This window comes from Chanodichthys erythropterus, chromosome 7 (assembly GCF_024489055.1).
Source record: "Chanodichthys erythropterus isolate Z2021 chromosome 7, ASM2448905v1, whole genome shotgun sequence".
In the NCBI taxonomy this organism is placed as follows: Eukaryota; Metazoa; Chordata; class Actinopteri; order Cypriniformes; family Xenocyprididae; genus Chanodichthys; species Chanodichthys erythropterus.
In genome coordinates, this window is record NC_090227.1 from 4,498,831 (window position 1) to 4,512,556 (window position 13,726).

General features: G+C 36.8%; 1 protein-coding gene and 1 long non-coding RNA gene across 2 annotated transcripts; both read left to right on the forward strand.

The window, feature by feature from the left end:
• Positions 1-1,797: 1,797 nt before the first annotated feature.
• Positions 1,798-9,899, forward strand: LOC137022550 (uncharacterized). Its single transcript, XR_010895403.1, has 3 exons — positions 1,798-1,890; positions 9,598-9,680; positions 9,856-9,899. It is a non-coding gene; the product is annotated as an uncharacterized lncRNA (long non-coding RNA).
• Positions 1,799-6,095, forward strand: foxa3 (forkhead box A3). The gene is made up of 2 exons (XM_067388939.1): positions 1,799-2,227; positions 3,242-6,095. The coding sequence occupies exons 1-2, from the start codon at positions 2,156-2,158 to the stop codon at positions 4,490-4,492; spliced, it is 1,323 nt and encodes a 440-aa protein (XP_067245040.1). The 5' UTR covers positions 1,799-2,155; the 3' UTR covers positions 4,493-6,095.
• Positions 9,900-13,726: the final 3,827 nt, after the last annotated feature.

Here is a 13,726-nt window from a genome sequence, read left to right on the forward strand (position 1 = left end):
TGATGAAATAAAAAGCCACTTAAGTGAAGGCTATTTTTTAATATAACATACAGTAACAGCCTAAATTACGACAAATACAGATATTGCTATTGTTCTTGAAGCTTTTCGTATTTATTTTAATAGATTTTAGGGTGAAAACTTCCTGCCTGGAGTCTGCTTATTATGTGAATTCTTCGTATTTTCAACCTGTTAGACTATCATTAATGACTCACTGCTGTTCGACTCCTCAAAAGCCTTAAGACACGTTTCTAATATTCTGCTTCCTCCATTAGCGTCACCCATTAAGACTATTGTTATCCAATTATAGAGGTGTTAATGAACGATGCGCCGCTGCATTGGCATGAGAAGCGCTGAGCCAGCAGGAGGATGTTCAGATGTGTGTTCGCCAATACACCATCTCAAGACTCCGCGCGCGGGGATTACTGAGGAAGAAAAGCGTGCCGAACTCTACACAGACAAGTCTGCAATTCTCAAGAGAGTTTGTGTCTTTTATACATGATCATGTACACACACAGATAGGAAAATTTGTTGAAAATTCATCCCATCTGATTTGATACAAGCTATCATAAAATTAATAGCAATTCTGTGAATAATTCTAGCTCATATCTATTTTAGATTGACATGTTTGGAGATTGTTGTTCCATGGGAACATCTCATAAATTGCATTTTGGGGGTCAGGTCTCTCCTAATCCTGTCGACCCCCCGCCAATTGATCAATTACATCTCCATTCATTAGCCATTAGGAAATGCATTGACATTGTGATGTTCCTGTCTGCGCCTAACAACAGATGTGTATTCCCAGCTACTACAGTCGCATCTTCACGGGTCATTTCAAGCCAGGAAAAAGTTCACAAATGTTCTCATTGAAAATTTGTGGAAAGCCTTCAAAATTTGAATCTATGTTTGACCAGGAAAAAGGCAAATAAAAGCGATTTGCTTGAAATAAAATAATGATAGGTTATAGGATCATTAAAAAGAATAGCTATAGGATAAATATGAACCAAAAAACTACGATAAATTTGTAATTAAAACGAAAATATCAAGAGAAGGCGGTTTTATCGCATGCATTGCATATTTTCTAATCTCACACTACGCCTTTAACCATCAAATCAGCATATTTCGATTCTCTTGTAGTTCTTCAATCGCATATGTTCTCCTCAGATTTGAGAAATGACGGCATGAGATCATCTTTTTTAAATCTCGAGAATTAATCACCGTCCTTCTCTTACTGTGACCGTCGTGAAAGTGATAGCCGAGGGGATTTAACAACTTTTAAAACTGGCACCTCAGATTACTGATGCGGAACCCCGCCGTGATGAGTTTAAGCCCTGATGAGCTTATACCACCCTGAACTCATCACTGATGACGGAATCAAAAGATTGACAAATCAAAAGCAAGTCAAGAACCTCACCAGTATCTATCTATCTATCTATCTATCTATCTATCTATCTATCTATCTATCTATCTATCTATCTATCTATCTATCTATCTATCTATCTATCTATCTATCTATCTATCTATCTATCTATCTATCTATCAGAAGTCTATAAGAAGCCCATCCTTCTGTAAGTTGCCCAAAATCTTCTACATTTCTATTCATTTTCATTCTAGGCCTGAAGTTGTCTGGGATGACAATTGAGCTGGATGCGTCGGCTGGCCAATATACAGAACAGCAGGGGGCAAGAGAGACCTTTAGGGACGTCTTCCTGAGTCCCGGGGCCTGTTTTGGGCGGTCCCTCACCTGCGCGTGTTTAAAGCCTGAGGTGAGGCTTTTCTACAGTATTCACCACAGAGACCTGACAGTCTCCACGACAGCTTCACTTTGGACTTCTCGGGATTACTTGAAAATGTTTACGGGTCCTTCCACACACAAGAACCGAGAGAACTAAGGTACCCAATCATGAGAAACCAACTGATTGATCCACGGGACTGAAGACAACAGAAGAGCCTAACTTTGTCTAACTTTTTTATTACAGTTCATGCCGTAATATTACGTGGAATTACAAAGTGTGTCGTCTTGTGGGACAGTTTTGTTGTTGTTGTTTTTTTGTTTTTTTTTTACAAAACCGCTGAGGAAAAAAAAAAACACACAAGGGTATTTTAATACACGGTTAGTCTCCGGTCACTTTCTTACGAGTTACAACTTTATTTGGGGATGTTGAGCTCCGTGAAGATGGAATCGCATGAAATTCCGGAATGGAATGCTTTCTACAGTGAGGCAAGCGAGGTAAGTTCTGGAAAGTCTTCAATATTCGATTGATAGTTAATCAAATATATATATATATATATATATATATATATATATATATATATATATATATATATATATATATATATATATATATATATATAAGAATATGATAGATAGATAGATAGATAGATAGATAGATAGATAGATAGATAGATAGATAGATAGATAGATAGATAGATAGATAGATAGATAGATAGATAGATATATAGATAGAATTACGAAATAACATGTAACATTTAAATAGGACAATAAAATACCATCTATAGAGATGTCATTTATGCACGTTACTATTAATTTATTAATTGAATAAATTATATTATTTTTAAGAGTCGACATTTAGTTTTCTGTTAGATTTCGATTTTAATTTGAGGTTACACTCTCGTTTTATATGCCAGTGGAACCAATAATCTAGAAAACGTTATCTGTGAATTTTATAGAATAGAGAATTGTTTATTCATAAAGCAGCATTATTTTCAAATTTTATTCTCCATTCTATATTTGCGCATTTCCATTCAAACTTGTTTTATTTCTGCCCAAAATTTCGTGACCGCGAACACTGCGCCATAATTGTAGCCTAATTATTATTATTATTTATTTGTTTATTTAGTATTTCTTTGTGTTTATTTCTATTTCTGAGACTCATTGCTATTTTAACACCGACATTAAAACATCACAATAGTGCTATTTTAACTGAAATTTTGTTTTATATTGTAAAAAGGAAAGAAAAGATGTCATTATAAAACACTTAAATTACACTTAATTCTATACAAATCGTGTAATAGAATATAATATATTCTATGTTAGAATTTAACAAAGTTAGGTTGTATTGTAGTTTAGCATTAACTTTATAATATAGAAGCCTTAGGTGAAATGCTGTTATAATCTAATGTTGTGTGTGTTCATAAACTGTTAGATTTTGTTTTATAGTTACTAAACTCTTGATAACAAATTGAAGGCGAAACATTAATGTCCTGTGTTATTTTCTTTCAGATGTATTCCTCTCCGAGCGCCATGAACTCAGTGAGCAGCTTGAACAGCTACATAAATCTGAACTCGGCCTGTTCCACATCCAGCATGAATATGGGCTATCCCAGCACAGGTCTCAACAGCAGCCCATTGAGCAGCATGGGTGGAGGCCCCAACCACATGAGCCTGTCCCCCTCCTCTCTGAACCCCAGTTCTCTGACCCAGCTGGGGTCTTCAGCCTCCTCGCTGGGTCCCCTCTCGCATTACCAAAGCATGGGTCAGCCCATGTCCCAGATCAGCTACCCCTCTCCTACCTCTCTTAACCGGACTAAGGAGATGCCAAAGCCATACCGTCGCTCTCTGACCCACGCCAAGCCACCGTACTCCTACATATCCCTCATCACGATGGCGATCCAGCAGTCCAACAGCAAGATGCTAACCCTCAACGAAATCTACCAGTGGATCATGGATCTGTTCCCGTACTACCGCGAGAACCAGCAACGCTGGCAGAACTCCATCCGCCACTCTCTGTCCTTCAACGACTGCTTCGTCAAAGTGGCGCGTTCACCTGACAAGCCTGGCAAGGGCTCCTACTGGGCATTGCATCCCAATTCCGGGAACATGTTCGAGAACGGCTGCTACCTGCGTCGCCAGAAGCGCTTCAAGATCGAGGAAAAATCCGGTAAAAAGAGCTCGACAAAGTCCCAGGAGGGTGGCAGTGCCGCCAAGGGCGGCCACAGTGGTGAGGGGATGCAGGAGGAGCACAGTCCCGCCACCGGCTCCGAAGGTGCCGACTCTGCCCATTCCGACAGCTCCCATGCCGGATCAGCCTCGGAGGAGCAGCAGAGGAGCCTGGTGCAGCTGGACTGCCCTTCTCAAGCGCCCAACCTTTCACACAGCTCACCGGTGCCAATCCCGTCTTCGGTGTCCTCCTCCATGCCCCCGTCCAGCTCGCACCTGCACTCTCAGGGCATGGGCGGCAGCCCTCACCTGTTGGCCAGCCCGATGCAGCACCTGGACCTGCAGAACGACCCTCTGAAGTCCATGGACCCACACTACAATTTCAACCATCCGTTCTCCATCACCAATCTCATGTCCAACGAGCAGAAGATGGACCTCAAGTCATACCAGGACCAGGTGATGGCTTACAACAGCTACACCACATCTTCTCCCATGGCTGCCAAACAGATCTATGACACTGCTGGTCCGTCCGCCATTGACTCTGGTGCGTATTACCAGACCCTCTACAGCAGGTCTGTCCTCAATGCATCCTAATGTGCTTACCAGCCATTTGAACTCTACAGACTCTTAATGGCAGGACATCTTCATCTCAGAGCTTGCTTTGCCAACAATACGTTTCCTGCACTCTTAAAAATAAAGGGGGTGATTCCATTTAAGAAATGTTGGGGGTAACGAATTACAAGTAACTTGAGTTACGTACATAATCAGATTAATTTTTTCAAGTAACTAGTAAAGTAACGCATTACTTCCTACAAAAAGTAATGCAATTAGTTATTTTTTTAGGGAGTAACATTACTTTTAAAAGTAACACCGCATACAAGAAACATTTTGGTTCCCCAAAGAACCTTTCAGTGAACAGTTCTTAAAAGAACCATTTTTTCTTAGTGTTTTAAAAGAATCCCTTTTCTACTAAAGAACCTTTTGTGCAATGAAAGGGTTCCATGGATGTTGAAGGTTCTTTTTTGGAACCCTAGATGCCAATAAGAACCTTTATTTTTAAGAGTGATGCTGAGAAAAATGCTTTTACCTGAACCAAAGGACCGTTCCAATGCTATTTTACAGAAACTAATTTAATTAACATATATTCAGGAACTAAACGTTTTTGGTTCTTGGATGTAACACAGAAGATGTATACAAATGATGCCATGTGTATATACTGTTTTGGGGAAGCAGGAGTTAGGCATTTATTTATGAAGGGAAGAATTTAATATATCTTGTACGATTTTGTGTTGTGAAGTTACGTAAACAATGTGACAATAAGAGGACGTGAGCATGATTGAGTTCAGGTTACTGCTGTGAGCAGGTGTTACTGTGTTACAGGGAAACTCTCCTGTTTTGTGTTACAGCATAACGCATGTTCATTTGAAGTGCACTAACATACAGTGCACATGTAAGGAGAGTGTGTATCGTTATGCTTGTCCCTCAGAGAAGCTGAAGAATTACTTTTTTTACATTTGGCCATGAAGTCATTTTGTATATTCTGAAGAATTTTGTGTTAAGTATATATATATATATATAAAGAGATAAAAGTTTGACAAAGATGGATTAAACTGTGGTAAATCCAGCTTATTTGTTTTCCAGACTTCCCTTTTTAGAGTAAGATTCATGAAAAAGATGTCAAAGACCTTTCACTGTTATTCCAGTGTGCCAATGCTCAGCTTCGGCTCTTATTTAGATCAGCAGACAATGCACTAAGGGCCATTTCCATACAATACTTTGCACTAGTGACCTCTCTGTTCTTCACTGTTGGGGAGGGGTGGGATTGTTTTGTTACAAAAATGCTTTGTAACTACCTTTTTATCAGAAAATTATACAGACCCTAGCGAAATTGCCATGATGTATTTTTGTAAGATCTCGTCATTTTAAAATCTTCCTCAGAGGTTTTAAAGCAGTTTTAAAAATAAAAACTTTGTCTCAAGCCATCATGTCATTCATACACAAATTTCTTGCAAGTCTTGTAAGAAAGCAGGTCAGAATTGATGTTCTTGTACTGTTTAGTTTTATTTAAACCCAGCTTTTTGGCCATTGGGCTTAGAAGATAAGTGTCTTAATATATATATATATTGCTTTATTTGGTTGATCGTTTCATGGTATGTTCTTAATGTTTGTTATGTTCTCTTCTTATTAAAAGAAACTTCTCACATATGCTTTGGAGTTATTTTAAATATACATATTCCTAAAATATAAATGTGACACTATTGAAAATAGTCAAATGTAAAAAAAATATTATACATTGATGTATATAAATTACCCTAGATAGTATTTTAGAACAGCTTTTACACTGACTCTTAGTCAGTTTTATAAGTTGTTGTCATTTTTATGATGTCTTAAAGTATTGCAATGCATCTAATCAAGGATGAACAGAACACTGCCAGAAAGAAAGTCCAAAAATGTACCTTATTTATCACCCATAAAAGGTTCAAAGTAGTTTCTTAAGGGTACATATTATACTCTAAGAAAAGAATATGCACCCTTTACAGGTAGAAAGTTGTACTTTTAAGTGTACTGCCCCTAGTTTCTGCAAATGAGTGAAGAAATAAGCAGTAAGTGCCCTGATCATTGCAGAAATAAAGATTAATACAGAATTGTAATTGCACAAGAATTGCCCCATTTTGACATTTGAGATCAAGTAACATGATCATCAGGTTTGACATAAATGTATATAAACTTACGGTTAAAATACAGCTTAAAGGGATAGTTCACCCAAAAATGAAAATTACCCCATAATTTACTCACCCTCAAGCCATCCTAGGTCTATATGACTTTCTTCTTTCAGCCAAACACAATCAGAGTAATATTTTAAAATATCCCGGCTCATCCAAGTTTTTAATGGGAATGATTGGAGGATGAGATTTTGAAGGCCAAAAAAGTGCATCCATTGATCATAAGATGTACTCCATGCAGCTCTGGGGGGTTAATAAAGGCCTTCTGAAGTGAATCAATGTGTTTGTGTAAGACAGATATCCTTATTTAAAACTTTATAAAGTAAAATAACAAGCTTCAGATGTACTACGTTATAACGTAGGACATAGTGTAGAACGCCATAACATTGTGGAAGATTGCGGAAGTTTTAGACGTAAGTCGCGGCAGAAGCTCATTATTTTACTTCATAAAGTTTTAAATAAGGATATTTGTCTTGCACGAACACATCGATTTGCTTCAGAAGGTCTTTATTAACCCCCCTGAGCCACATGGAGTACATTTTATGATCAATGGATGCACTTTTTTGGGCTTCAAAATCTCATCCTCCATTCACTCCCATTATAAAACTTGAACGAGCCAGGATATTTTCAAACTTTGATTGTGTTTGCCTGAAAGAAGAAAGTCACATAGGTGGCTTGAGGGTGCGTAAATTATGGGGTAATTTTCATTTTTGGGTGAACTAATCCTTTAAGTGCTGCTGTCAAATTGTTATGCTGATGAGCTGTAATGCAAATCTTTGTATCAAGTTAGAAAACACTGAAAAACAAAAGCATTTGGATCCCACTGTATGTTTAAATAAAACAATCACAATCTGAAGGGTGACATTTTGAAGACCCTTACTGTAAAATGAGAGCATGAGCAATATAACAACCATGTTGCACATCTGCCAGGATAATAGCCCTATCATGTTTTATTGTCCCCAAGAGCATCCGGTAATGATAAATCATCTATACCGCAAGAACCAGAAAGTTTTCATGATGATTTTAAACATGTATTTTATTGTGTTCTTTCTTATTTTGGTGTGAAATATCCCACCCTGTCTCTTTTGGTCCTCTGAGACTGATGGCAGGCAGAACTCTCAAGCCACACGGTTCAGCTCAGTGTTTTTTGCTTTATCACAGAGAGCTGTGAAACCATTCTCTCTTGTCACGTCACTCTGTAGAGCTTTTTCAAAGGCAGAGCGGATCACATGCAAAAGCGAGGCAAGGATGAAAGATAGACGGGGCTGGAGAATATGAGAGAATGTAAAGTAGACTCTGCCCTGGGTCTCCTGGTGGGAATCTATAGTAGCTATTTCTTCATGAGAAACACAAAGGGACCTTGCTGCTGGGGCACCAGCCTGATAAGATACGCCAATACACCACTGATATGGTTTCCAGGGTGACACAATGGCAAATTAGGGACAAGGAACAGAGGGCCCTTCCCATCATGACTAAACTGGAGCGTACCTTTTCCATTGTGACCTAATTAAGAACTTTGATTATCTCAGTTTTAAAGGAATAGTTCACAGCAAAGTGTTCCAAACCTGTATGACTTTCTTTCTTCTGCAGAAAACAAAAGAAGATACTTTGAAGAAATATGTTTTGCATGCAATTAAAGTAGTCAGTAGGGTCCTAAAACCACTGGGACATTTTGAACAACTTTAGTGTACTTTTATAAAGAGTGCGAAATGAATGTAATGTTTTCAAATATAATTATCTAATTAAAAGTGCTTTTTTGACCCACTTAAGTAGGACTTAAATACATCTTTATATGTAATTTCATAATTATTACTTATATTGTCTTTGAAACATGGTTAAACTGTACTGTCAAATGAACTGACAAGCATTTATGGTGTCTAAATAATCATTTCTAAGTCATAAGTCATTTCTATTGAAACTTGTATGCCATTTGTAAGTACACACTTGCAGTTTAAAACATTTAAAATATATTAACTTTAAATGTAATTTTGAATAACAAACAGCCATTACAATTGTAGTCAAGTACTTTAGTATGTTTGTAAAACATCAATTAAATAAGTGCTCTTTTTTTAAAGCAGGACAAAATGTTATTTAAACAATTATTTAAAATGTACTTTAAAGTAAAACTTGACTTTATTACAAAGTGCACTTTTTAAAAGTGTGCTTAAGTGTGTTAAGAAACAGTCATGAAATCGTACTCTCTTTAATTGCACTTTTTTTTTAAATAATAGTTGGCAACTAGTGTTGTAGTCAAGACAGCCTAAACCGAGACCAAGACCAGTGTGAGTTTTACATCCAATCACATTAATGTTAACAAAGAAATCAGACAATGCAACGTCATTTAGCGATATCCCGCAGTTGTGCTCTTGACCGGTGTTGAAATAATGTCCTTTCAAACATTTCAATAATGTTGAAATTGAGTCCTTTTAGTCTGAGACCAAGACAAGACCGAAACGGTCTTGACTAGGCCTACTACAACACTATTGGTAACACTTCATTTTAAGGTGACACACTGTGACACAAAAAAATATTTTTAGGATTTGTTATCTTTTGTCAAATCAATTTCAATAATTAATGCGGTTCAAATAACATACTATTTTGAGTTTCTGTTGATTAAATCAATCGCCTTCATCAATTTTTAATTTCACTGAACTTTAAAAGGCAACCAGGTAACTTACTTTTTAAAGTTAAACCAACAATTCTTTTTTACAGTGCAGTTACATGTTACTACATGTAATAACAGTAAATTATGCATAATAACTAACCCTTAAACCAAACCCAAACTCTATAGTATAGTTAATTAATATTACACAGTACTTATTTAAGTACAATGTAACTACATCACCTTGTAGTACACTACAGGTGTTCATTCAATACAATTAAGTGCACTTTTCCCCCCCACAAGGAATATTAATAATAACAAATCATGTTAGGCCTATAACAGTATCATACACTAAAGCACTGTTGTTCCTAAAGTGCGACAGGTGCTGCGCAGTGCTGATGCTGATATGGAAAAACATCACACCTGTGACGCTGGCCTTTTACCGGACAGCGTGAAGGTGAGTAATAACTTCCGTTCTTGCTGTATTAATCCTGGATGTTATGAGCCATATTCTGCTGATAGGACAACAGACGCTGATAAGAGACATTCATGTATAAAATCACTTTCATCTCTATTACTTCCTCAGTCTTGCCACGTCTCTCATTATCTCTATCCTGTTTGCCACTTTTTAGACTGAAGAGAGCCTGTGTAAAACGGTTAAAGGGGCAAAGATGGACAGAGACAGAAAACTGAATATAAGGAAAAGGTGACCTAAAACACACACACAAGGCCGTCCCAGAAGATGTGCTATGCAAATGACGAGCACAGCATCCTTAACTGTATCCTGTAGGAGGGGTGTGCTTTGTTGACTTTTGCGGGTGTTCTTTAAAGAGGTGCTTGCATGGGCCTCTCAGAGCAACACCCTGTTCGTGCCACAGGCGATTGCTTAGGTGTCAGGTTTTTTCAAGGTGTGCCCTGAGGCAGATGGATTTAGACTTTCTTTTCTTTCTTTTCTCTTTATGAGTGCTGAAGTTTGAGTCATTTGTATGATAAATGAGCCATTTGCATATTAGTCATTAAAAGTCTGCCAGAGTGACATTCATTTGAAGCATTTGCATATTAGTAAAATGGTTTTTTTTTTTTTTCTGAAATGGAAAGTGACATTATTAGTGAGAATAGTTAGTAATGAACTGTTGTTATTTATATCTACAGGACATCTAATCAAGAATGAAACCAAATAATCAAGGTGGGTGGGTGCAAATGTAAAGCTTTTAGAATCAGTCATTGAAATATTGATGACTCTCCTTAGTATTGCATATGTGCCCTCGATGTCTATTCATTCATCCCAAAGTACTACAATATATTTGGTGTATTTTTACTTCAAACAATCCATAAACTATTTTGAGCACAAGTTACTGTCACTCCATTGGCTGGCTGTCTACAACAGGTTTCGGTGAAGAAACTGAGCCAGCAAAAGAACATAAACAAGAGCGGGAAAGAGAGAGAGAGAGCGAGAGAGCGAGTGTGTGTCACAGGGAGCATTCATAGTGTGCAGGTTAGAGGTAGATAAAGAGCTGGACTTTGCTCTATGGCATGCTGTGGGTGAAGGTAAAATGGCTGCTGATTAGGCCAGACAGAGACAACGACAGCCGAACAGCATGATTAAATTTTCCTTTCAGAGGGAGATTGATCTTGGCTTGATCACTGTGTCAACAAAACAGAGACCTGGTGTTCTCGTCACTGTATAGGCCTCATAGCCGCAGTCAAATGCAGTCTGTCAATGGAGTCAGTTCATTCTACCTTGACACACACATTAGAGCGAGGCCAATCTATACTTAAACGCTCTAAATCCTTCACATAGCTTCATTTAAATATTCTCTTCCAATGTCAGTTTCCTTTTTAGTTGTAATCAGAGGTGTAAAAAGTAAATAGAAGTTTTTAAGTTAAAATATGGGTTATTTTTATCTAGTGTTTTACTTTTATATAAGAACACTGAGCGAAAGTCAAAAGTATTCCTATTTAAATGTACTATTTTAAATGTAAAAGTAAGCTTTTCTTTCTTCAGAGAGAGGGGAGATTTTCTCATTCAAGTATTTTGATGCGCAAACATGTTAAAGAAACCTGTTTCACCACAATAGGCTACTAGTTAAACTCAATCCTTCCTAAAACCTGTCCTGAAATTGATTAATTTGAAATTTAACCTCATTTATTTAAAAGCAATTATCGTTCAGTTTATTACTAATGATGTGTATAAAACAAATTATTTAATGCATTAATAAAAAAAAAATGCTTTAGGTCAAAATTGCTTATAGAGGTGTATTCATAGAGGCCTAGTTATTACATTTTACTCTAAAGAATTCTGTTTTGTTTATTGTTTTTGTTTTCTTTAAATAAAAGTAAATTAAAATAATTTGATTTGCTTATTATTAGAACGATAAAAACAAAGATTTAAAGCTGCACTAAGGAATTTTGTGCAACTCTCTATCGCCATCCGTGGTTGATACATAAAATTACATGTAATTTGTGGAGTAGATTTTAAAGGATTACTTCACCCAAAAATGAAAATTCTGTCATTTATTACTCACCCTAATGTTGTTCCACACACGTAAGACCCAGAACACAAATTAAGATATTTTTTGATAAAATCCGATGGCTCAGTAAGGCCTGCATCTCCAGCAATAACACTCGCTTTTTCAATGCCCAGAAAGCTACTAAAAACATATTTAAATCAGTTCATGTGATTACAGTGGTTTAACCTTAATATTATAAAGCGACGAGAATATTTTTTATTCTGAAAAAAAAATAACAAAATAGCGACTTTATTCAACAATATCTAGTGATGGGTGATTTCAAAACACTGCTTCATGAAGCTTCGAATCTTTACGAATCATTTGTTTCGAATCAGTGGTTCGGAGCGCCAAAATCACATGATTTCAGTAAACGAGGCTTGGTTACATCATAAGCGTTTTGAAACTTCAATAGTTCATGTGACTTTGGCAGTTTGATACGCGCTCCGAACCACTGATTCGAAACAAATGATTCGTAAAGCTTCGAAGCTTCATGAAGCAGTGTTTTGAAATCGCCCATCACTAGATATTGTGAAATAAAGTCGCTATTTTGTTATTTTTGCAAATATTAATATTAATATTAAGGTTGAACCACTGTTGTCATATGAACTGTTTTAAATGTTTTTAGTAGCTTTCTGGGCATTGAAAAAGAGAGTGTAATTGCCGTCTGTGGAGGCCTCACTGAGCCATCGGATTTGATCAACAATATCTTAATTTGTGTTCTGAAGATTAAAAAAAGTTTTAAGGGTGTGGAACGACATGAGGGTGAGTAATTAATGATGTTATTTTCATTTTTGGGTGAACTAACCCTTTCATGTCAGTTGTGCTTCTACACTGCGATTAATTGGATGCTTTTGAATCTCCATGGTTACCAGAGATCACCATATCAAAGCAGATTTGGACAGTAAGAAAAATGACCACAAAATGTATTTCCAAAAAAAAAGTCCTTTGAGCAATTTGATGTCACATCTACCGTTGCGCTTCGAATCGTTTTTTGGAATCTGTTCAGTACGCTTTCCTTTTTTGATCACAGACTTTTCAGTTCAAGGTTTCTAGCTATATTTTAACAATAAGTGATTCCCCAAGAAGGGTTATTGTTGCTGTTTAGAGCTTATAATGTTAAATGCTGTCTAACTATTTAGTTCAAACAATTGTAGCAACACGCCACGCACGTGATATACTAGTGGAGCATGACTTATGTAGGCTAGGGATTTCCCTCGAAATACGACCCTGCAGCTCAAAACCGAAATATATTTGATAAGCCTACTATAATATATCAAGATAAGGCAAGAAGATAAGTTTGAACACTGAGGGTTTTTTTTTTGTTTTTTGTTTTTTATGTAGGCTACTGGCTTAAAATAGAATTTCGTAAATTTTTAACCAAACAATCTTCCATATTGCAGCTTTAATGACCTGTAAAGTGTACTTAGATGGTCTAAATGAAATTGTAAATACATATTTAACAATTAGTAAAGTTTTTAAAAATTCCTAAAATAATGCCTAAATATAGTATTGTTATCTAAGTACAAGTACTTTGCACCCCTGGTTTTAATCGGGTCAGACTAAGTGAATACATTTGTGTGTGCCTGACTTTCTGGTGGTAAAACTGACCAAACTATGTTGAAATTACTCTTTTGTGTTAAAGAAAAGAGGTTTATATGGTCTAAAAGTCATATAGAGAAGGCTGTGTTTGTGTGTATATGTGTGAGTGTGTATTAGTGCTTTGGTGATTTATGAGGCCATGGATAGTGGTTGTCAAGTCAGGCTGTGTTGTCTTTTGGTCTAGTCAAGACTGACACTTTCTTCCTGATCTGTCCCCTTATGTCCACATGGACCCCAGATGTGCACAGACATTCCTGTTGAGTTCATTCCCATAGTGTCTTCAAACACACATACAACCTCACCTTTAACCTCTGAAGACAATTTTGAGATCAAATAACTAACTGAATTGATAAAGGCCCTTCCGAAATCCTTTGACTAGCTCTAAATATTGTTA